Source organism: Apostichopus japonicus, chromosome 7 (assembly GCF_037975245.1).
Source record: "Apostichopus japonicus isolate 1M-3 chromosome 7, ASM3797524v1, whole genome shotgun sequence".
Taxonomy (NCBI): domain Eukaryota; kingdom Metazoa; phylum Echinodermata; class Holothuroidea; order Aspidochirotida; family Stichopodidae; genus Apostichopus; species Apostichopus japonicus.
The window spans coordinates 19,358,610-19,383,674 of NC_092567.1; the positions used below are offsets into that span (position 1 = coordinate 19,358,610).

A 25,065-nucleotide genomic window follows, 5' to 3' on the forward strand; every position below is an offset into this window, starting at 1 on the left:
GAGTAGAGCAGAGTAAATCAATAGCATTTGGGAAAAAACTCCATGAATCAGTGATATTTAGTTTCATTGCATATGAAAGACTTTGCTCTGATGCTTTGGGCAATGAAAACCGAGTTTTGGATTGTGTTTGAGGCAAGTCTGATAGATACAAATAACATTTCATTCTGTGATTTAGATTGGTTACACAGTTTTTTGCCAGTGTGTCTTGGCCTCAGTTCTATACAGTATCTCAACTAACTGTAAGAATCATAGGTGCCTGCTTTCCTGAAGAGGTAAAACTGCGAGGGAAGTTTAGACCCTGTAGGAGATCACTGTTGAACCGTCCTACTTCCGTTCATCTTCATTATTATGATTGTTATTTAAAGGGAAGTATATGATCATGTTGGGGTATTTATCTTTAAGAAATGTCTATCTTCAACCATATTGTAAGTAGATTAATATACTGAAACCAAACAAGCCAGTTGGTACAATTTTCTCCATGCTATTAATACCACTGTGTATGAGTCTCCGAGCTCCCATGTTATGCTTCATTGCACTCGTACTGACAGTATAAACAGTTCCTAACCCTTTATCTGATTGAAACACGATATTCATACCATTCATACTCTCATTATGAGTGCTGTGAAGCAGACAGTACAGTTTAAACATGTACAGTTTAAACACAAAATTGTCCCAACTGATGAATATTCATACACATAGGGAACTCAATAAATATGCATGATGGACAGTGGATGATATGGAACCGTCAAAGCTTCAATAGTTTTTTAATTTCAAAGTATATCTCAAGAAATTAAATATGTCTTTTTCTTTTGTGTATCTGTATAAATCTTTACATTAATTAATTACTCCAAAAAAGTCCTATTTTGTACATTTTCATTTTGTGAAATTTGTTGATTTGTACTTCACACTAAGAAGAAAGAAACTAAAACAGAGCTGATATACAAATGAAAATATTAATTGTATTATTTGTTATTACGCATCATATTAATAATTTCTCAGCTAGTGTTTCCTTCTATTTAATCTCATAATTTTCATCCCTATAATATCTTTGAAATAATATCCAATACCCTTTCACTCCACCATACCTTCCCAACATGCCAGCCAGTATAGTACCGACTACCGACTGTGAAATGGTACTCAGTCACTTGAGAGGATATCAGTATTTTCCCCTTCTCCCACCCCGTTTCCCCTCCTCCCACCCCTTACCCCACGCAGCAGGGTTGAAGCAAATCCAATTATTTTAAGGTCAAATCATTCATTGCCCTATTGCTTTTGCTCACATTGAGTACTATTGTTCGGAAACCTAGCTTCACTCTAGCTTGAACTATAGTTGAACTATACGCTGTTTATAAGTTCCCAGTTTGGCGCTGGATTTTGGAAATGTCAGAGATCGATACTTGTAAAAACGCGCCACTAGGTAAATCCATGCGAGAGGTTGCCAATTACTGATACACCGTCTCCAAATACTGAGACTAAAGGAAAACAAAAACAGATAGAAGGAAGAGCAAGAAGCACATACTTTCATGCAGTGCTGTAACTGTTTTAGTGTTCTTCTACCTCACGTGTTGAGTTAAAGTACCTATTCCGCGAATTGGGAGCTACATAGTGATCTGTACATCATAGGGTACGGTACAAATACAATTCAAGGTAGGCGCAATTTATAAGGTTTGTTTCATTTGCCGCATAGAATATGTCAATAAATTTGCATCGCTTGCTTTAAATGTTAGTGTCCATGGGTTTCAGTTTTTTTTATCTCGGTTCTAACGAATAAAAAGTGCTAACTTCCTAAGAAAGTGTGTCGTGGCACTCGTGAATTGAAAGTAAGCCTAGGGCCTAGGCTAGGCCCGAGGGTAGCCTAACCAAAGAAATGGATGGGTCTTTGACTGAGCCTAAATTAAATGGCCGTGGCTATTCTTACGACGAGTCGTAACAATTATTTATAAACTATTCTTACGACAAAGGCAAATTCAAGCGCAGTAAAGTAAATAAAGCAACTGCGCATGTAGTAGGGGTAACCCTAACCCTAAACATAACCCTAAACCTCAATCCTAACCCTTACCCTAACCCTAACCGGAAATTATTGTTTCTCCTCGTCGTAAAAATAGTACTCCTGGTCATGAAAATAGCAACTGCGCATGCGTAGTCGGGAATTATTCTTACAACTAGTCGTAACAATAGCCACTTTGAAATTAAATTAGCCCAAGGACTAAGCTAGACTAATTGTTGTAAATTTCAAAACGAGGGTACGATGTTAGGCCAGAGAACAAGTAACATTAGATACGTAAGTGTGCTTAAGCAGTAACAGCATTTGAAAAGCAAGGGCCTATGCCTAGTAGTAGACTACTGTACTGTAGTAATTTATTATCGCCACAAGATATGAGATTATTATGGCTGAAATATAGCTCAAACTTAGCTTTAGTTTTGACCAAACATCCATATCGTAGTCTAGGCCTGAGTTAGTGTATGCCTAGTAATATTATGCCTTAAGAAGTTTTCAACTTTAATTTGTTAAAGGGTGTGAAGACTCCCGCACAAAGAAATGTCTCATGCCGGTAATCTGACCTAGTTTCAACTGAGGTATAACAGAAGTGTTAGACACTACCATTGATCCCAGAAAATACATACACAGCTTGCTACCGTCGGTAATTAGACACTAGTGTACAGTCACTACACACAGCTACGGACAATACCCATAACACAGTGTACGTAGCAGCGATATCTCAGGTCTAGATGAAAGATAACAAGGTATCACGTTTCATTACAGTCTGCATTTGTAGCGACAAGAAAAAACTTCACTTGCAAGCAACGGAAAGTTAACTTTTTCACAGGGCCGCACACGGTTTGGGGCCAGTCTTCAAGGCCTAAGGCTAGCATTATAATTACATAAAAGAATTGTTTGAAAGTAGGCATACAAATGTTCAAGAAAGGCTAGGCCTACCTAGACTATGTATATCAGCACAAAATATCTGGAATGTTTAAATGTCTCATGACTCATGTATGCACTATATTTAGGCCTATGCAAGTATTGGGTTATAACTCCCGGAAAATGGTAGGCCTTGCAGTGTGAGTGGTAGTGGTACTAGGCCTTATGATTTGTCAGTGAGAACCTACTGTACCTTTACTGGGCATTTTCAAATTATGATACTTATGATATGATACTTAAGTATGATATGATACTTATGATATGATATGATATATGATGTATGATGATGATATATGATGATGATATATGATTAATGATGATGATAAAGTATATGATATATGATGATATATGATATGATACCTATGATAAGTATGATATGATACAAGCGTGATACAACATATCTTGCAGTTGTTAATAGAAAACAGTGTATTTAGACAGCAGCAATTATTACCTTTTCTATTTTCTCATCGTAGTTATATCTACTAATGTATGAAAAAGTTGTGGACTCTATTATCCTTCCCACATCTCAAGGCAAGTCTCAGCACAATATCTCTATGGTGTAGGATATAATATGTAGCATGCCTCCATTTCACCTTTGCTGAATTCATGTTACAGTATATAGCTTTCTTCCAGACAGCAAGATGGTACGCAAGAAGATTGACAACAGGATCCGTGTCTTAATTGAGAATGGAGTTGTGACAGGACACCGCTCCTTCTTTGTCGTCGTTGGAGACAAGGGGAGAGACCAGGTGACAATATAATAATATTATAATACAGTAGTATGCCAGGAAGGAAGTTATACAATGTTAAGCAGCGACATATATGCATGTGGTAGAGCCCGAATGGCTTGTAACTTTCATGTCCATCCAATTTACAGTTTGAATCATTCAATTTGGATTTTTATCACTAACAATTTGACATTCCAAGATGCTAAGCTTGATTGATTCTAATGTCACCGCCTTCATCCACTCGACCATAGAACTAGTTCAATTAATTCATATATTTCTTCTTAACAGATAAAGAAGAATGTTTTTTTTTTAATGTACAGTACATAATACAGAGCTAATGAAGTGAAGCACCTAAGCTGAATTTCCAGCTTCAAAGAGTCTTCCATATATATTTGAATAGCAAACTCCCAAAATTTATATATTATAGTAGGGCTCTGCCCCCTAATCTCTGAATGTTGTACATACTGTACCTGTAGACTACTGTACATCAGAAAGTACTTTTTGTGTTCCTTTCAATTTGAAGTAACTTAATAATACCTTTCTGACATTTTCTTGCAAAAAACAAATTAATTCAACCATCTTATGGGATGTTATTTCTTTGTTGAGCATGATTAAAAGTTTGATCAGGTGACTTTATCAAACTAGAAATAGTGGTTTCAAGGTTCTACTTGTGTAGCATTCACAAAATTATTTCATTTTCTAAATTCATCCTGGACTATCCTTTAAGTGGAACAATATTGAAATACCAGAAGCATCCAAACTTTATCACAAAAATGCACCTTTAAATTAATTTTGATAAAAAATGAGACTTTAACATGTCAGCCACCATTTTGCCATATGGTATTGTATATCTCCAAATTCATTTTAATAACATTTTACTGTAAATGTTTCATGTAACGTTTGATGGTGCTTCCTACAAGAAAGTTTTGCGAAATAAGAATATGAGAGGCCTTGATATACAGTGCAGTATGTGCAGTTTTGTTATCAGAAAGTGATCAGTTTTATCATCTGTTTTCGAAAGCAGATTGAAAAATGTTTCTCGCACCAACTTTCCCAATTAATAATATTAAAATATTTCTTCCAATCGCAGGTGGTTATTCTCCATCACATGCTCTCAAAGGCTGTCGTCAAAGCTAGACCTTCTGTTCTCTGGTGTTACAAGAAAGAGCTTGGCTTTAGCAGGTAAGATTAATCTTGAATTCACAGCCAGTCTAAAATGACGAGTGGATTATGAATAGTCATCTAAATCCTGTCGTTTTGATGAATATTTGATTTGATAAGTTGATAAAATGCGCTCAGTTTATGATTGTTGATATCTCTGTCATGTTTGTGAAAGAAAATACCCACAAAAACCGAGAGACATACCTACTAATCGGTATTAATCAGTTTTAGAATTGGCTTTCTGGTGAGTCCCGGTGTAAGCCCCTGCATGAGTGCTTTATGATAGAAAACAAACTTTACATTAAATTCAGAGTTAACATTTTTTCCCACATTGTCAATTTTATTGTAGCAATCGTAAGAAGCGGATGCGTAAGATCCAGAAAAAGATTAAAAGTGGAACACTCGATGTCAGCGAGGACGACCCGTTTGAATTATTCGTCGCCGCAACGAACATAAGATACTGCTACTATTCAGAGACTCACAAGATCCTGGGAAATACCTATGGCATGTGCGTCCTTCAAGACTTTGAGAATATGACACCCAACCTTTTGGCTCGAACCATCGAGACAGTTGAAGGCGGGGGCGCGGTCGTCATCCTTCTCAGAAGCATGGACTCTCTTCGTCAGCTCTACACAATGTCAATGGATGTCCATACCAGATATAGGACCGAATCCCACCAGGATGTGGTGGGCAGGTTCAACGAGAGGTAAGGAAATCACTCCAAAGTCCCACCCCGACCTACTTAAATTTTCTACATTTAGGCTAACATTGAAGGCCTCTATGTATGAATGAAATGTGTTGTTGTAGGAGCATTTTTTTCTACTGCTTGCTTCTCCACCCCACACAGTATTCAAGGCCTAAGTTTTCTATATCTGCGTTGTAGTAACATGTTTTCATTTCTTTGCATTAAACTGGGACGACATTTTATGAAAATGTCACTGAAGCAAATACGGAGACAGACGTAACTATACTTGATATATATAATCTGCTGTATTAGTGAAGATAACAAGCAACAGCTCAATGAGAATAATTTACAGTCCGTTTCCATAACCAAGACATTTTGAATGCAGGACTCAGACTTGCAGCATGAATAAATATCGATGAGCATTGGTCAAAGTCCAGATTACGAGTACAAGGTCCAGGGTTCAAGTACAATTACAAGGTCCCCAGTACGAGTACAAGTATGGGAAATGTGTACACGAGTATGAGTATGAGTACAAAGTCTTGAGTACGAGTACAAAGGAATGAACTCGCGTGTGGACTCGAGTTTGTCATAGGCAATGACTAAACCTACAGGTCTAATGGTGGTGCACACAGAATTCCACATACTGTATACTGACAATACAAGGTATTAAGCAATGTCTAAAACTATAAGTCTGATGGTGCAAACAGAATTCTGTATATACTGAAAATACAAGGTTTTAGGCAATGACTAAAACTACAGGTCTGATGATGTTCAAACAGAATTTCTATATGTACTGAAAATGCAAAGTTTGTGTCAATGACAATTTTTGTTCCCCCTTTTGTTTTCTTCAGGTTTTTGTTGTCTTTAACATCCTGTCCTGTTTGTATGGTCGTTGACGACGAACTGAATATATTACCCCTGTCTTCGCATGTCGTTAACATTGAAGCTGTACCAAGGAAAACTCAGGTATATTCTCTTAGTCATTTTTGTTTTGTTGCAACATACTATGATCTTGAATTCCAAGTATTAACTTTCTTAAAGCGATAAGAATAGATTAAAATTCAAAAATAAATTATACAGAGATTGGGAGGCAAAGAAGTTTGATCCATCTCCCTGCTTAAGAGCTTGTTTCGTTGTTTAGATACGCTGTATACTACCTTACAGTTTATTCACTTTATTTGGATGAATGAATTATGCATAATATACAATGTTATTCATGGACTAGACCAGCAGGTGGTTTGTTTGCCCTGTTTTCCCTTTAAAATTGAAATTACTGAATAATTATATAAGTCAAATAGTTTGATGATGTTATTTTTATGTTGGTTATGTGTGATCAAGTAACTTCATCACAGCTAAACAATGATTTTGATGATGTAGATGTCTTCATTGCATGATTGAAAAATAATGACAGGCATAGGCAGTTTGATGCATTGTCCATGTATGACATCACAAAACCTATGCAACATCATAACTGGATAAAGTACACAGTGATTCAACTTCGTGTTTGGTACTCCATAGCGCCTTATAGTTAGTAGAAGAACTATATCATGATGCTGTGGAGCTTAAAGTCATTTGAGGTCAATAGAGGTCAAAAGTTTAAACTTTGTAAAAACATGATAATTTCAAAAGCAAAGCCTTGGATGAACTTGCCTTGTGGAATTTGTTTAAGTAAGTGCGAGAACTCTAATCTTTGGCTGTCTGGTTTTCTTTACTTATGTTTGATGACAGTTTTGTGACTTAATAACTTGACATTGAATTTCATGTTTTCATTTTAAATTCATTTTAGGAAGATGCCCTCAGTCCTAACGAAAAGGAACTAAAAGAACTGAAGGAATCTCTCCAAGACACGCAGCCTGTCGGTGCCCTCATTAACTGTTCTAAAACATTAGACCAGGTAAATATCTCCTCTCCTTGTTTATAGTAAAGTTTAGCAATGCCTGCTACTGGAGTTAGACCATTTTGCAGACGTTACAAAATTGGTAGAAACAGCCGTTCTCACTTCCTGCGTCGATAATTCAGTGTAATCAATTCAAAATTTCTCAGGTTTCAACATTGTGACAACCTTCGAGTAAGAAGTAAAGATTTGCAAATTTTACCATTCTATACAATTTTGTTTTTTTCTTGGTTCAAGGGCAAAGCTCTGCTGAAATTTGTAGAAGCTATATCTGAAAAAACTTTAAGAAGTACAGTGTGCATGACAGCAGCCAGAGGAAGAGGAAAGTCTGCAGCACTTGGCCTCGCCATGGCAACGGCCGTGGCTTTTGGGTAACTACAACTAAGATTGAATCAAATTTCTATTTTAACCTTAATTTTGAAATGTTATCGTAAGATTATGAAGTCAGTTAGGGAAAGATTGAAATGAATTCTGTGGGAACGTGTCTCTTCCTACAACTAAAAATGCAGTTTTTTAACGTTTTTTTTTTTTATAGGTTGTTAAATAATGATTCTTGTAGAAAAAACAAACACTAAGATATGACTGAAATAGGAATGAATGAATCACGATAATGACTGCGCAATTCAAAGGCTCCAATGTAAAAGATAGATAGATAGATATAGTTCAACAAACAGAGAAAAGATAAAAAACTTTAAAATATGAAACGGAAGAATAAAAAAATGACAATAAAATAATAGAAAGGATCACAGTGAATTAAAAAAAAAAAGTCCCCATAGAAACCATCTTTGTTCTGCCCTTGTACATCCTCACATCTGTGCCATTACATTCATGTGCATTGTGATAGGGGAAAAATCTAACCTTTATCGCATAGCAAACTACTTCAGGCACGTTGCTATACAAGTGCACAGATGTATCGCAGTTCTTGTACACAGAACCACGGTATTTTATAAGAGACAAAGTTTTAGGTTTCAAAACTGCTACATAAAAGTTTGTAAAATAAATCATTCCCTGATTTTGATACATTGAAGATGGTAGCCAACTTATACCAGTATGACTGAAATGCCACTTAATGCTTTCACCTGCTATGGTTTTTTTTCCCCCTCTCATTTCAGATATTCAAACATTTTCGTCACAGCTCCAAGCCCTGAAAATCTGAGGACACTGTTTGAATTTGTCTTTAAAGGTTTCGATGCCCTAGATTACCAGGTAAAAGTCATTCATTGCTCAAATGTTATCTGACATGACCATGTTGAGGTTTTGAATGATCAACAAAGGTTTTGACTGTGTTACCATGGAAGTATACACTGACAGGTTGCCAAACCTGTGACCGTGGTGGCCAATTGGTTAAGGCATCAGACTCGTGATCCAAGGATTGCTGGTTTGATTCATGCCTAGTTCATTGCATTGTACCCTTGGGCAACATGCTTTATCTCACTTGCCTCTCTCCATCCAGGGGTTGAATGGGTACCTGAATGGGTAACTTGTCATTGTGCGCAGTATATAACTGCTGCCGACTGGAGGGATTGTCTATATAACATTTGTAAAGCGCTTTGAGACCTATCGCTGGTGCAAAGCGCTATATAAAAATCAAATATTCAATATATAAAATTAAACCTACCGGATCCCACTCTATGCCACTGCACATCAGACCAAATTAGCTAATCCTCAGAATATTAAAACTGTGGGGTTTTCAGGGCTTGGTGTATTTTTGACCATGGGTACAGCATGTTTGACGTTAGTTAGCTAGTGAACTTGAGTTCTTCTACCAGCTTCAGGGTATCTTGTCACCCTGAGATGCCGAAAGGAAAGTTGTTTTTAGAAACTTTTTACAAAATGTGCTAACCTTTTTGGCAATGTAAGTAACATTTCATCGAGTGCAACATTTTTGGTTTAGTGAAGAATGTAGCAGAGTGGTGAAGGTTCTGCCAGGTAGGAAAGATGTTAAATTTCATTAAGTCTTCATTGAATTAAGAAGAGCACATGCAAGAATTCTCAACTGGTTTTCATTTTCATGATGTGCCATAATTTGTCAGGTTAAGGTTTTTACCCATCTTGCATTGGAGCTTGAGTCACAAGAGAAGCTCAATATAAAGAACGTGAATCAAGTTCGTAACTAAATGTCATCAATTTATGAGAATGAAATTATCGTCTTACAGTACTTCTTCAGTGAGAAATGCTTTTTCATTTTTACCATAATTCAGGAACACATGGACTATGAGCTAGTCCAATCAACCAATCCTGAATTCAATAAAGCTGTCGTGAGGGTCAACATCTTCAGGGAGCATCGACAGACCATACAGGTAAAGATGTGCTCTGTGTATCCAAGGAGGAAATATGGGATATACTTTCAAGTTTATTAAATGTTATTATCTCATCTTTGCACAAAGTGTACTGGCAATGAGATATTTTACTCTATCTGGAATTTGTGTAAAAATGATACCAAAAATGCTGCCAAGTTGGTTGGTTGGTGAGACTGAACGTTGGTCATCATTGGATGACACAATAGCATGGGGTTCAAAGTTCAGAGGTCAAAGGTCAAATAACTAAAGGAAAAACAGCATTCTGGCCATTACAATCTTATCAACTGACCAAATGGCCAAGACCCAAAACCCATGTAGGATAGCAGTCTGCAAATTTACAGAGTTATAATTAATGTCAAACGGTCGATGGAGTTCAATTTTTGAAGCTTTGTATAGTTTTCATTTCTAATAGTTTTTGTAGCAATATAAAGTTCCTTTAAATTTCTTTTGATTTATGCACATCAAAGAAAAACTGGTTTTCTTAGTCATCACCTTATTCAAAATTTATGATGTACAACAGATGTTCTGAGACAATTACAAATTTCCCATGATACCCCTCACTCTGTGATGGTCTCCTAGAGGCAAAGCACATAATGCTTTCTTTCATATATTGTATGCTATCTTTGATATATTGTATGCTTTTATATGCTTTCTTTGATATATTGTATGCTTTCTTTGATATATTGTATACTTTTGTATGCTTTCTTTGATATGTTGTATGCTTTCTTTGATATATTGTATGCTTTTGTATGCTTTCTTTGATATATTGTATGCTTTCTTTGATATATTGTATACTTTTGTATGCTTTCTTTGATATGTTGTATGCTTTCTTTGATATATTGTATGCTTTCTTTAATATATTGTATACTTTTGTATGCTTTCTTTGATATGTTGTATGCTTTCTTTGATATATTGTATGCTTTTGTATGCTATCTTTTGATATCTTGTATGCTTTCTTTGATATATTGTATGCTTTTTTTGATATATTGTGTTTTCTTGCTATATTGTGATGCTTTCTTTGATATATTTTTAATGCTTTCTTTGATATATTGTTCCTTCAGTACATTCATCCAGGCGACTCTCAGAAGTTAAGCCAAGCCGAGCTAGTTGTCATTGATGAAGCTGCAGCAATTCCACTTCCTCTGGTGAAGAGTTTACTGGGTCCATATTTAGTATTTATGTCCTCAACCATTAACGGGTAAAATGTCATAAAACATTAAATCTTATCTTTGAAAGTCATAGTCACTTATTAGTACTTTTAATTTTATTATTAATTTATGTGATAATAATTTAATCTTATTGTAGGCTTTAAAATAATTGTAGGCGTTAAAATTATTGTAGGCTATAGAAGGTACTGTAGTATGAAATGGTGATAAACCTGAAAAGCATACACAATGTGTTGGGCTGTAATTAGCCTCAGGTGTAAATTAGTCTAGAGTTGTGTTGTATTTCATGTGGTTAGGAGATGGTTCAGATTTCCACAGGAGTGTTTGAAAGACGACAAGAATCCGTCTCTAAACTTGTGTGAAATCTATGGTTTGATTGTACGTTTGTTTCATGTAGTAAGGTGTACTGGTTCATACTTTAGTATGCAATGTTGAGCATTGTTTGGTGGTGTCCAGAGCTGTATACACCATGAGTATCGTTGTAATTCTGTTGTTGAACGTTAAGTATGGTTGCAATTCTCCTATGTACTGATAAGTTGATGGCCTGTGTTGTGCATATTAAGATTTGATGTGTTTTGATATATATATATATATATATATATATATATATATATTTATGCAAGTTTGTACTATTACTATGACCGAAATTGATGCATTCAGTCATATTTTCATCCCATTTCCTTGTTTATTATTTTCAGTTATGAAGGCACCGGTAGGTCGCTTTCCCTGAAGCTTATCCAACAGCTTCGGCAACAGAATGCAACCTTTAGATCGGCAGGAAAGACAGATTCTAGAGTTTTAGCTGCTGGTGGAAGCAAAACTGAAGGCAACTCTGCTACTGGTAGGGATAATGTTCATAAGTTTCATTCGTATGAAGTCCTATGACATTCAATATTATGTGTCATACTTGTCTAAACCATGAGCAGATGGATAGGGATCTTGGCACGAAGAAAGTGAGGCAGTCCTTGGACCCCCCCACCGCCCCATCCCACTACCTTCTAACAGAAAGTGTTAAACCTCACCATGCCTGTCCAAACCATAGGCAGACTGACAGGGATCTTGGCACTAAGAAAGTGAGGCAGTCCTGATACCCCCTCCCCCCGCCCTCACAGAAAGTGTCACAATTTGTGTCCACTTCTTGAAACAACCATGCATTGATAAGACCCACAATTTTGAAACAAGTTTGTATGCTGGTGCTCTATATATCAGCTTCTTTAACTTGTGGAGGCAGACTATTCCACAGACAGGCAGAATACGAGTGAAAAGACTGGTTACAGTAGGAGGGATAAGTAAATCTCTAGAACTAGAGCATGAGTAGCGTAGCTGGGGTACACATGTAGGCAAGACTGTGTAATAAGCAAAACAGTTGTGATGTAATACATGTCTCAGATTCTGGAATAAGTGAAGCACTTTGAAACAAAACTGGTGTGATATCACAGATGCGCAGTGACAATTTCTTTTATTGTTTTTTTAAATGTATGTATCCAATTTTCTTCCTCAATCTTGGGATGCATTAACATATTTACAAATTATTTATCAACATATTTATGAACATATTTATAAACATATTTATACATTAGAGTCTTTGGGTATTGATAACTTGACATCCTCCTGAAGCAGAGATTGGAATTCTGTCCGATCCAAGGTCAAAACAAAATAGAAAGTGATAAAGTAAAGGAAAAAACAACATTTTACTCTCAGTGTGCAACTATGACATCACACCTGTTTTGCTTCACTTATGGTACAAACTGTGACAACTTCAAGTAGCAATATCTCGAAAAACAATGTAAGAATCTCATGCAAATTACACCATATGTATTATAGTTTCTTCCTTCATTAGTCAAAATGTTTCCTGTAGGCTATCCTATCAAAAGAAATCAATCAAAGAAATCACACAAATATACAAAAATGATGGTGCTTTCACATATATCATAAATGTGATCAAAATGTTATGAGTGATGCTGCCCTCTTTTATCCCACCGTGACATGAATATCTCATCATTTCAGGAAGGACCCTCCACGAGGTATCTCTCAACGAGTCGATCCGTTACAGCATGGGAGACCACGTGGAGAAATGGCTGAATGAGCTCCTCTGTCTGGATGTCATGTCCATCCCTAGGATATCGTCAGGATGTCCTGTACCTGAAAACTGTGACCTATATCCTTGAAAATAAAGGAGAGATGTTCTGAGTAGATCAGAACACGTAAATGGCCTTGCACCGATTCCCCTTTAACTCCACCTTTCCAACCCCCCCCCTCCCTTGATATTGTCACAATCGCTGTGTGTAACATAAGTCACAACAACCATCAAACTGTCTTGGACCAACTGTTGTCAGTCACTGCGATCACTGTTGTCAGTCAACTGCATCTAGTTGTAGAAAGGAACCAAAATCTTGTCTGTTAACTCCTACTTTAAGAAATGAAACTGACAAGTTGAATACGTCTGAGCCTCAAGCAGAATCGATCCATCAGACCCCCAACTCTCAGATTTGATGCTCAGAATCGATCCATTAGACCCCCAACTCTCAGATTTGATGCTTAGAATCGATCTATGCGACCCCCAACTATTGGATGCTCAGAATCGATCCATCAAACTCCCAACTCTCAGATTTGATGCTCAGAATCGGTCCATCGGACCCCCAACTCTCAAGATTCGATGCTCAGAATCGATCCATCGGACCCCCAACTCTCAGATTCTATGCTCAGAATCGATGCTCAGAAAACATAAAAGCTAGCTGGAAATATGGATCGATGTTCAATAGAATACCTGATTCCATTTCCATCAGCAATCTCCAAAAGCTGTAGATTAAGTTTTCTGATGTCTGAAAAAATCTTGAGACCCACCGTTACTTGTTCATGTTCAATAAAATACCTTAATCCATCTCCATCAGCAATCTTTGAAGAACTGTAGATGGATTTTATTTGAATTTCTTTAAGAAATATTCCCACCCATCGCAAGTTTTTTGCCACCCATTTTTGGGTTGTGCCTTTATAGCCTGCTACCTGTCAGTAGTAAACTCATTTTCATAATTTTCTTATTGAAATATGAAGGTTTCAAAAAGATGGATCGGTGACCTAATTATCCCATGACGTCCTGACCCTCAATGCTTATGCGCAGTTCACAGTAATTTTTCTTTATCATATTTAGTTGTTGTTCCTTGACAAACAGATTTGTACGTATTATGTAAATAGAGATACTCTGTTTAGCTACCACAAAGCCTCCGAAGTGTTCCTTCAGCGATTGATGTCAATCTATGTTTCTGCTCATTACAAGGTAAGATCTCCTCTCGTTTAATAAACATTTTTCTATTTTTGTAAAATGAAAAAGTGCATTTTGTATGTAAACAAACTCTTCTAGATACAATGCCGATATCGTATCATCATAATACTGTCATTGTTGGGATATCTATCAAACCTGGAATAGATGATTTAGGCCGTCCCGATGTTCACCGTTCTTTTGCGTCTTTGTAATGTCATGTATAGTACGGCTTTAAGCAATGAAACTGTGACACCCTCTGTCTGCTGTTTGTTTACAGAACACACCAAACGATCTCCAACTGTTATCAGATGCTCCGGCCCATCACATCTTTTGTCTACTAGGACCTGTCAATCCTGCTCAGAATTCTCTGCCTGAAATTCTCTGTGTTGTACAGGTGAGTTGATAACCAATTATCTCTGGAAGTGGGAGAGGTGGGGGAGTGGGCGGAGAGAGGGGGGTGGGGTGGCCAAGCTGTGTATTCTGTTTGTACTTTTGCCCTGATCAAGTAGCTTGGCATTCATACATGTGTTGGAAACCTCCTGGTCAGGATTGCTTCAGTTTTGACGTACTTTAAATTTGTTTTACCACAGTTGGAAAGGGTTGACAGGATTATTCTTGTGCCTTTGCTTTAATCAACTAGGCTACCAAAGGAGTATATCAAACTATATAGAATGACAGCCTGTTTCTTGTAATGATGTACAACATTTCAATATTAATTTGTGGATTAATTATGTCATCCCTTAATGAATATTCATGTTGCTAGCAAAAGGTTACAGCCAGATGGAAAGTTTTCTCAATTCTCAAAGTTCAAATTGGTGCAGAAACACAACGTAGGCTTGACAACAGTGTCTTTAAAATGATGTAGGGCATATCAAAATTTATGCTGTGCCTAAAGTCACCCCTTTAAATGGCCCACATACATGATAAGTGCAAGATTTTGGGCTGATTTTCTTGCGGGCCCAAGACTGAAATCTTTTAGCAGGCCTGATGTGGCCTGCCAAGAACCCTCTGAGCTGGGTTAGATGTTTAAACCAGTAGCAAATTAATGAAGCACTATTTAATAAAATATTTTTTGCCTTCTTGTTAATGTAAACAGATTTGTTTTGAGGGAGAAATCTCCAAGCAGACCATCATGAATAGTTTATCCAGAGGTCAAAGGGCATCAGGAGATATGATCCCTTGGACAATATCCCAACAGGTATTTCATTTATCTTCTCATTGTAAACATAAAGATTCTGTAAACAGATCCTATATTAAATATTATTTACTATGCAATATGTACATAATAAACCATATGTATGATATTCACTATGTATTCTCTGTAAAAAGGTAAAGACATAGTAAATATGCTATGTATAATTTCCCAGTCTGTTTTCTGTTCACATTTTACTCGAACATAATACCATAGATGCAATGATAGCATTTCTCTTGTTTTTGATAAAGACATTTTATCAAGACCGCCAAGTTCCCCCCAAATTTATCAAGCTTTTTACAAAACAAAACTGCAATTAATCAAACTATAAAAAAAGGCACCCACCTGTCTAGATATTTTCATCAAATTAAATTTAAATAGTTTCAGTACTTAATTGCAGCCAGGGATTCAAGGTTGTCGGGTTTACTCCCCGATCCAGAACTGAAAACTTCCAAATTTCATTGGAAATTCTGGTCCAGTTAACAAATTGTATCTTCTTTGACTTTTTAATAATATTAATGCTAAAATGCCACTTTCAACCCCAATATAAAAAGAATTTTGTTTGCTATCTTGACCATATTTAACTGTCATATTTGTCGTGATAATGTTTTTCCGCAATTATCTCATTGTTAACGCCGGTGCCTTCCAATCATAAGGTCCCGAGTTCGAGTCACTCCAAGATTATATGTATGTTGTCCATTTACAGAGTTGTTGACAATTGACAATTCATAATCATGGACCTTAAATATGAATCTAAGAGACTGACTTCGGTTAGCTTGCGGCCATGATAAGCCAATGATGGCTTCTTCGCGAGTTCCTGATTGCAGGAGGATCTAAAATATATACATACATATATACATCTAAGCTAACAGGAGTGCCATTGACTTTCTTCCATGCAGTTCCAAGACAATGATTTCCCAAGATTATCGGGTGCAAGAGTCATCCGCATAGCAACGCATCCTGACTACCAAGGGGTGAGTCTCTCAGTGTTAGCCAAAGTCTAAACTTGGCAGAGTGTAAATTTTACTTGCTCCTGTTAGATCTGGGAATGGTAAAAGGTCCTTTAAATTTTCTGGAGGCAGGTCGTGGAACAGTCTTCCCCCAAATTTGAAATGCTTGCCAAATGTTAATATTTTTAAATGTAATATGAAAACTTATATATTTTGTTTAGATGTCTGATATTTGTTTGTCTATCTTTTTGCCGTCCTTTTTGTGCTTTTGGATGTTTACCATTTTTCTACAGCAATATATTGTATATGTCTTTTGTATTGAGTGCTCCTCGGGAAAGCAGTGCTTCTGCACTGAGCAGGACTACCCTCATTAAACATGACAATAATACCAAAATAAATTTTAAAAAACAGCAAAGAATTTATGGCCAATACAAAACTTGGACAGGGGACTTAAAAAAATCCATATTTGGTAACCCATCAGGCCATAGGGATGGTACTTTTGTGGGAAGGAGAGGTGGCTGAGAGAGAGGAGATGTTCTTGGCAAAATGGCTAGTTAACATATATCCAAAATAACATATTTTTTCACTTTGTTATCTGAAGAAAGAAGGACAAATGGTGTAAATGGTGGTGGCCAAAATCCAACCGAACTAAATAGTAATATGCCAAGTAGGAACAGGGGTTTTGGGAGGAATGTTACTATTCACAATTTGTCTTTCTGTGCCTGAAGTTGGAGTGGGCAAAAAGTTTTTTCCAATGTTTTTAATTTTTTTGGTTAATCCACCTGGACGCTCCCATGAGATAATATAGAGAATACGTCCGTGGAATTCCAGATTTGAGAGTAACCGTAGCTTCCCCTCCCCTCCCCCCCCCCCAATCCTCCAATCCAGAAAATCATCATCAGAAGATCATCATAGCTCTAAGATGTCACACTTTAGTAACAGTAGATAAACAAAAGGAGTAATACAGAATTCAATCAGAGATTGTTAACAGCAAAGAGCAATGTATTACATTTATAAATGGCGACCAAAGTGGAGATAGAGAATTCTTGGTTCTAACTGAACTATTATGGCCAGTCTTGTAGCTGGTTTGGCAACCCCCTCCTCTCCCCTCCCCCTCAATTTGAAAGTCACCTCAAAACTGTAATGCATTAACTTAATACCAGCTGACATTGTGTTTCTCCTCTGTAGATGGGATATGGCTCTAGAAGTCTACAGATTCTCCAGGACTACTTTGAAGGCAAATTTCCAAGATTATCTGAGACGGAGGAAAAGAGAGAAGTAACGACCGTGCAAGAGGAGGTAGTTGATCTGTTTTATTTAATAAATATAATGTTCCATTTCCTCCTGTTTCATTCATGTTAAGGGGTTCATTTTTTTTTGCAAGAGGAACCACCTTCCTATTCGTCTTATGAAATGCCTATACTGGTGATTGAAACTACCATAATGTATACAAATCTCTATTGTATTTCCTGTCAATATATTGCAAACATTGGAGCATGAAAAATTGGTATTAAACATTGGCCCATTTTATAAATCTCTCAGTTGGCTCTGCTTCATCTCCCCACTTCCACCAGCACCCTTCCCCAACCCCTACCAACCCCCCCCCCCTTCCGTGCTGCAGATTTGATACCATAAATTGTCTTCCCTAATAAGGACACCTTTTCAATGTATCTTTGCAAGACCTTACTTTATGATGATTAACACACAAGTCTCTATTAAATTTTTCTCTATTAATTATTTAATTGTTATTTCTATTTTAACAGTCTGTGGGATTATTAGAGGAGGTGATTGCTCCCAAGAAGAATCTGCCACCACTTTTATCAAAACTAACAGAGAGACAGGCAGAGAAGTTAGACTACCTTGGTGTATCATTTGGTCTCACAGCAAATCTCTTGAAGTGAGTCATCATCTATCAGTCTCATCATTCAATTACCTCTATCCTATTATCCTAACACACTGTAGCATACGCAAACTGGAGCCTATACCGCAATTTTTGCAAAGTTCCTGGATTTTTTTTTTTACCCCAGGCTCATCCCTGTATATAACATGTTGACTATGATGACCATATTTCTGCCAGGACATTCACGGGTATGACATGGATGTTGACCCCCCCCCTCCTCCCCATGTTGACTTCAAGGGTTAGAACCTACACTGCTTTTTCTATGTTTCACGATGACAGTCATGTCACCCTGTTTAGAATTACTTATCCTGAAACACATATTTTGTCCAAGGTTAAAGTCCAAGTGCCAAAGAGAAAAACTTGAAGTTAAGAGGAAGTCCTCTTATTTATTACCAGGTGCACAAAGATATTTTAAATATTTAAATTATAGGGCATGAAATTATTCAAGGATCTGGATTGCCTTATCTGTGATTACTTTTGATGCCAAGTTTACCTTTGACGTCGTAAGCAATCACTGTTTAATACAATCAATCTAATCCTACGAAAAAACAAAAGAAGCCAAACAGGTCAAATTGAAATTATACCGGGCCTCTCTACAATTATTCCTGAGACATTATATAAAATCTGGGGACACCACATGGTATCAGGGGACTGTCCCCAGAAATATACATATTGCTGGAAATGTATAATTATATATATTTTGTCCCCTTTTGACAGATTCTGGAAGAAAGCAGGTTATCTGCCTGTCTATTTGAGACAGACAACAGTGAGTAGTTTGTTCAAGTTTCATATCAGCAGTTCCTTTTGAATGACTTTGTAAACTTGTTAAACATGAGACTGGAAATTTAGTGTAGGGTCGACGGACGTTGGAACAGAGCAGGTGAAATCGTTGAAATTTTAAAATGACCAGCAGTTTGTTGTAATTGCCAAATTGGATGAATAAATGTAGAAAGGCTACAACGTTTTATCTCTGTAGATAGATTTATACAGTAAGAAAGAGAAGGTTAAGAGTATTTTTTATTAACATATGGAATATATTATGTAGCGATAATAGGCCTGCCTTTATAATGACTGATATTGTGAATATTAATGATAATAATGTGTATCTGTAAATTTCACCCTGATGTGAATAACAATAAGTATAACTATGCATATTTGTATGACATTTATTTCCTGTTACATTTTTTCCCACCAGAATGATCTAACAGGAGAACATTCCTGCATCATGTTACGACTTCTTAACGAGGGTAAAGAGGAGATGAAAACAGACAAAGAACCCTGGTTGATGGCATTCTGGAAAGGTTTGTAACGTCCTAACTAAAAGTATCTAGAATCCTTTAGTCTCATATCAAATATTGACAGAGGGAGGACATTTTCGGTGGTATCTCAAATAATGTTTTACCATAAAGTGGTCATGATTTCTCATCATTCATTTTTTACAGATCTTGTTGTGTGAAAATGCTACCATTCCTTTTAAGTGAAGGTTGTATCAGTTGCCCCACAGTGCCGCTTACAACATAATCTGTTGTGCTGTGCAGTTTTGTACAATAATCTCTATGGTTGGATATTCATGCAGCCTTGCTGCAGCTTGTGTTTTTGATAAAATACCAAAAGTCTTTTATTTTTCTGTCAAATGAAGATCACTCTGAATGTTCCCTTTTCAACTTAAAACAGATGTTTTCATTATAGTACAGTTTTTAAAAGAATTTGATAGTTATTTGTCTCATTTGCCATCTCTTACCATTTTGTTCCCGTAGATTTTCGCAAACGATTTCTCTCTCTGTGCGCCTACCAATTCAGAGCGTTTGCTCCTTCCCTGGCACTGAGTATGATACATCACAATACATACAAACCAGAGCATACTGGTGAGTTAAGAGATGGATAAACCATCAAAACCACGACAATGTTCGATGAAATTGTGTGGTGGCATTGGACATTGTGGTGTGGGTTGTTGGTGTGGGTTGGTGGGGTGGGTAGGGTGGGTTGGGATGATATGATGCTCCATTTCTCATGGTCTATTTTCAGATGAAAAGCAGAGAACTAAAATTCTCTTGCTTTTTCTCAACAATAAAAGGGCTTTTGGTTATTAAACATTTTTTGCAAGGCTGTGACATGTATTTTGTCAAGAACCTGGCATTTGTAGGAAAAGAAGTGGTTTTAAGGTTTGGAAATACTGGCAAGCATTTCCAAAGGTTCACAGCTCTGTAAGTGGTTTTAATTTTTTTTTCTAAAACTTGTTACCATCCAGACGCTATGTCATGTAAACCAGAACTGAATCACATAATTCCATAAAATTATTCTGTTTGTATTATAATGTTGACATCACAAGATCCCCTTTTCATTCACTTGCAAAGTTGCTTGCATAGTTTGTTCCTGTGGGTAGCCATAGTGTGGTTTCTAAATAAATTCAGTTTTAGCGTTTGGTTCTTAAGTATTGTTTGCGAGGCTATGAGGATATATTTTGTCAGGACACTAAAAAAAAATTGTGGGTGTCAAGGTTTGAAAAAACTGGAATATGTTTCAAAAGGTTTCACAGCTCTGTTAATGGTTCTCTTTGATTCCCAAACTTGTTTCTAAATAAGTTCAGGCCTAGATTTTCAATTTTATATAGCTACTTTCTAAAAAATGCCGATGCATAAAAACTCTGCTTGCTAAAATCAAATGCTCAGTGGCATTTTCCTTTAATTTAGTACAAAAGCAAGATGATATGCTATGTTTTTGCTTCTGGCAAATAGCAAAATTCACTAGAATTTGCAATTAAATCGCCTCAATATCTGTGCCTGACATTGTGTAAACTCAACATTGAAACTGCTATAATGCTTTTTTAATTACTCTCTTTGCAGCCCTGCAACAGAGGGAGCTGTTGTCACATCTATCGAGATACGACCTGAACCGTCTGGACCTTTACGCCAGGAACATGGCCGATTATCATCTCATTGTTGATCTGCTGCCCTCTATTTCTCAGCTGTTCTTCCTAAACAGGATCAACGCCAAATTTTCAGCAGTACAGCTGGTAAGTTTATAGATGAATTTTGCGAGTTTGTGCAGATGCTAATGAGCAGAATTTTTGACCGGACAACATTAATGGATGGGTGCTAAAATGATAAAATTTCACAGGGTGTAGCAAATAATGCCCTCAGTGTCAAGAAATCGTTTTTTTTTTCCTTTTAGTGTTGCTCAGGTTCACTTCTTTCCAGGATGGGACAGACTGAAAAATTTCTCCACAAGTTGTAATAAAAACAGTGGAAAGATTTTTGCTATAGTGATTGGCTATTTAGTGACTCCAATTTGAGCAAGGAAAGACTAATTTTGTTTCAGTAGTAAGTCCTTCAACCATTCTGAGCTTGCAAGGCAATGTAGTTGAGTGGTACTTCTGTTCACCCCCATAGAAATCATTTTTTTTCTCACATAGGGGATGGACAGGGAACCACTCAAATTTTCACCCCTCCTTTCTTTAGATGAAATATGGTAACCCTTTGCAGATGACAGACAACTCCATAATTTATTTTCCTTTTGAATACTCGTGTGAAAGAGACCTTTTCTTTGATTTCCAAAAGGCAATCCTACTTGGCATTGGTCTACAACACAAGACCGTGGATGACCTGATGAAAGAGCTTGACCTTCCAGCTACGCAGATCCTTGGACTATTTAACAGAGTCGTAAGGAAACTTACTCAGCAACTGAACGAGATTCTCAGTCAAGAGGTCGAGAAGGAGATCGCCGAAGAGAAACAAGTGGAAATGGAACCAACTCCCCAATCTCTGGCTCAGGATTTGGTAAAGAGCATTTGCTTTTATTCTGGTGCTACCCTTACAAGCTGTGAATTAATGATGGGTGTGAGGGTTGTACATCCCACCCCCCTTTTAACCCCCCTCTTTTCTTCCTGACACATACAATTTAAAGCAGGTAATAGCGACCTCAAATAACTCAAAATGCATCTAAAAATTGTAATCCCTAGAAATGATGGGTGTTGCGGTCACCTTGGTTTTTGTTTTATGAAAAAAAGTTTTTCTTTCCTTCCTCTAGGATGAGGCTGCAGCAGAGATCAAAGTTAAACAAAAGAAGGAACTGGAGAAGCTTAAAGAACTGAATCTGAGCCAGTAAGTAAATTTACCCGATTGTTACTTTTAATTGTATTTGATCTCTTGCCACCATTTATTTATGTTGGCCAATATGTTGTCAAAACTATTCTTTGAAAGAAGAAAGAAATATAATAATTTGGTTACATTTAAGGTAGGTGAACAGATACCTTAGAAATACCAAGCTGTGCTCAGAAATGTAAATCCTAGAGAAACCCAGCATAGAAGGTATTTACGAGGGACTGGTACAAACAATTTCAAACACCTAATTTCCCGATTCCATCAATATTGTTCGCCGATTGTTTGGTATACTTCAGCTCCTTGTTTTAAGGAATGCTGGACAAACTTGGTCCGGTGAGAGGTCACGCCAGACAGATGACAGTACCCTTGACCTACCAAGGACCCAGCACAGACGTCTGTCCGCTCTAAATCTGATTATGTCCTACTGAATAAAATTTCAACAGGAGGCTCCTGATAAAACCAAATAATCATTGATTGACAAATATTTAAAGTTTCTGAGTAATCCCACATTTTACATCATTCTTTTATGAGTCATAGATTGGTTAATTGTTCAGTCTGAATTTTGGATATTTTTTTGTCTTTTTCAGATATGCCATCCGTGGACAGGAAGACGCTTGGTCCACGGCCCTCCAATCAGGTTCATCCAAAAATATCGTCAGCGTCAAAGGGTAAGGTATAATTTGCATGAAGTGGTTCATATTCAATAGCAGTGGCTTAAAGTAGAAATTTAGTCTTATTTAAAGAGAAACTTGAATGCTAGTATTTTTTCTATAGCTATTCAGCTAAAAAGACAAAAAAGCTCACTTCAGGGATGCCAGGATTCCGGCAATAGCCGGAATTACGGCTTTTTCCCGATTTTGAAATTTCGTTCCAGCTCCACATGATCTTTCCGTCCCAGTTGAAACAGGTATGAGCCTTTTTCCGCGAATTCCTAACTATTATCCTAACACACTGTAGCATAGGCAAATTGGAGCCTATACCGCAATTTTTCTCTGGATTTTCAGAGTCCCAACATTTGCTTGGATAGTCTTTGGGACATCCAAGTCCCCACAACTTTCAGGCCCTAGGGGCAAACCCTGCTGGCATCCTTGCTCACTTCCAAAAAATGATTTGACCAATGATTTCATGTAAAGTTGGGTGAATGAATCCAACTTTAATTAATCCTTGATGTTCCCTTTGCAAACATTTCCTGCTCCTTTCAGTAGTTACTGCCGTCATGGAACTCAAACCCTGACACAATGTCAATGTCTTAATCATTTCAATCCCATTGTTGGAAAAACTTTAACTGCATCAACATCATCGATTTTCATTTTACAGTAACAAGGACCAACAGCCAAAGAGGAAGATTTTCGTCCCGAAAGATCCATCGGCCAAAAAGAAGAAAATGAAGAGGGCTCGTTTCTCACATAACTGAAGAGTTTCTTCATTGATGCAGAAATGATGATGTCATGATGACGTCACGTTTCACATGGAAACTGTCCAGCTGTAGACTGCCATATGAGCCAGCAGAGCTAGGGCTTCTGAGGGATAATCCAGGAAAAGGTTCCCATTGGTCATCGATCTGTGAATGATTTGTTGTCATGGTTACCGGACGTGAAGACCATCGTCAGCAGGTCTTGAAAATACTGATGCTCTTCCTGGTGATGAAAAGAATGACAAAAAATGTTTTTTGTGAGGAGGAAGATAGCACCAAAAAACGATACTTTTTTCTTATGGAGTTCATGTTTGAAATGCAAAGTTCTCTTTAAATTCATAAAAATTTGGGGATATCTTTCCAATCTGCAATACGGTATAGTTCTTCTACTGGCCTGAAATCACACTTACCTAGGCGAATAAATAGGGGTGAATGTTTCAAGTGTGTGATTGACTTCTATAAATGTTGTCATGCTTGAAAATAGCTGTGATGATTATTACTTACATTGGTATATATATAACTAAGACCTAAGTAAGGGGAGAGAGAAAAAGGACTAGAACTAGAAAAAAAAAAAACAATTATTTATGTGGTAAAGTGGAGTGTAAAATGGAGAATGGCATCTTTAGTTCTACTGGCAAAAATATAGGGTCAAGGCACCAAAGAAAAAAACATCAATTTGATGAGTTCACAGCTGCTTGCTTAAAGTTCAAATTGTATGAACTCCAAAATGAACAAAACTTGAAAACGGACTTTAGAAAGTAGTTAAATAGGATGCTTATAGATTAAAGTCCAACTATTTGGGCCCAAAACAAAATGGATTTACCTCTGAACTTTTCATTTGGCAAATTTTTGAATAATTGAGATTATTTGGCCAATTAAACAGAAATTGACAACCATCCGTCTTGGTTTTTTTTTTTTGGACTCATGAGCCTCATTACTCCGAGTCACTGTATAATATCTACGGACAAAGCTGACCAACTTATTCCAGCCACTTCATATATTTGAAGTATAAATTACTTCAGTCATGACTAACGCTTTAAATTTAAGTAACAAAAATGTTAAATAGCAGTTGTTTCTTTATTTTTTTTTCCTTATGCAAAACTCATTGAAAATTAGTAAACAGACTTTGGATGAGCAAATAATTTTTTTTTTTTTGGTGTCAGAATTACGGAGCATTCTAGCAAAGTTGCCCAACGTTATAGAAGTTGGTTGTACTTTTAAGAGTCTTGTGCTCGCCTACCACAGGGAATTATACTTATAAATAATCTGTATAGCATTACACTTGGATTACTGAAGTTACTGTGTTTGTTATCTTTGACTGGTTATATAAAGACTGACTGGAAGGAAATGCTGAAGATTTTTCGCCAAATAGAAATGGAAGCCTCTGAACGTT

General features: G+C 36.8%; 1 protein-coding gene across 2 annotated transcripts; it reads left to right on the forward strand.

Moving 5' to 3' along the window:
• The first annotated feature begins 1,318 nt into the window (after positions 1-1,318).
• On the forward strand, positions 1,319-24,967 carry LOC139969627 (RNA cytidine acetyltransferase-like). Of its 2 annotated transcripts, none has more exons than XM_071974749.1 (26): positions 1,319-1,647; positions 3,557-3,672; positions 4,742-4,833; positions 5,162-5,518; positions 6,349-6,463; positions 7,284-7,391; positions 7,629-7,762; positions 8,504-8,597; positions 9,593-9,691; positions 10,753-10,889; positions 11,556-11,698; positions 12,865-13,015; positions 14,035-14,131; positions 14,394-14,510; positions 15,213-15,314; positions 16,208-16,282; positions 17,447-17,557; positions 18,022-18,155; positions 18,876-18,924; positions 19,354-19,459; positions 19,916-20,023; positions 21,002-21,171; positions 21,716-21,934; positions 22,185-22,258; positions 22,846-22,926; positions 23,576-24,967. In XM_071974749.1, exons 2-26 carry the CDS (start codon positions 3,565-3,567, stop codon positions 23,670-23,672), a joined length of 3,078 nt encoding a protein of 1,025 aa, XP_071830850.1. In that variant the 5' UTR covers positions 1,319-1,647; positions 3,557-3,564; the 3' UTR covers positions 23,673-24,967. The 2 variants fall into 2 exon arrangements, with proteins under 2 accessions (XP_071830850.1, XP_071830851.1); XM_071974750.1 differs by having other exon boundaries at positions 1,641-1,665.
• The last annotated feature ends 98 nt before the right edge of the window (positions 24,968-25,065 follow it).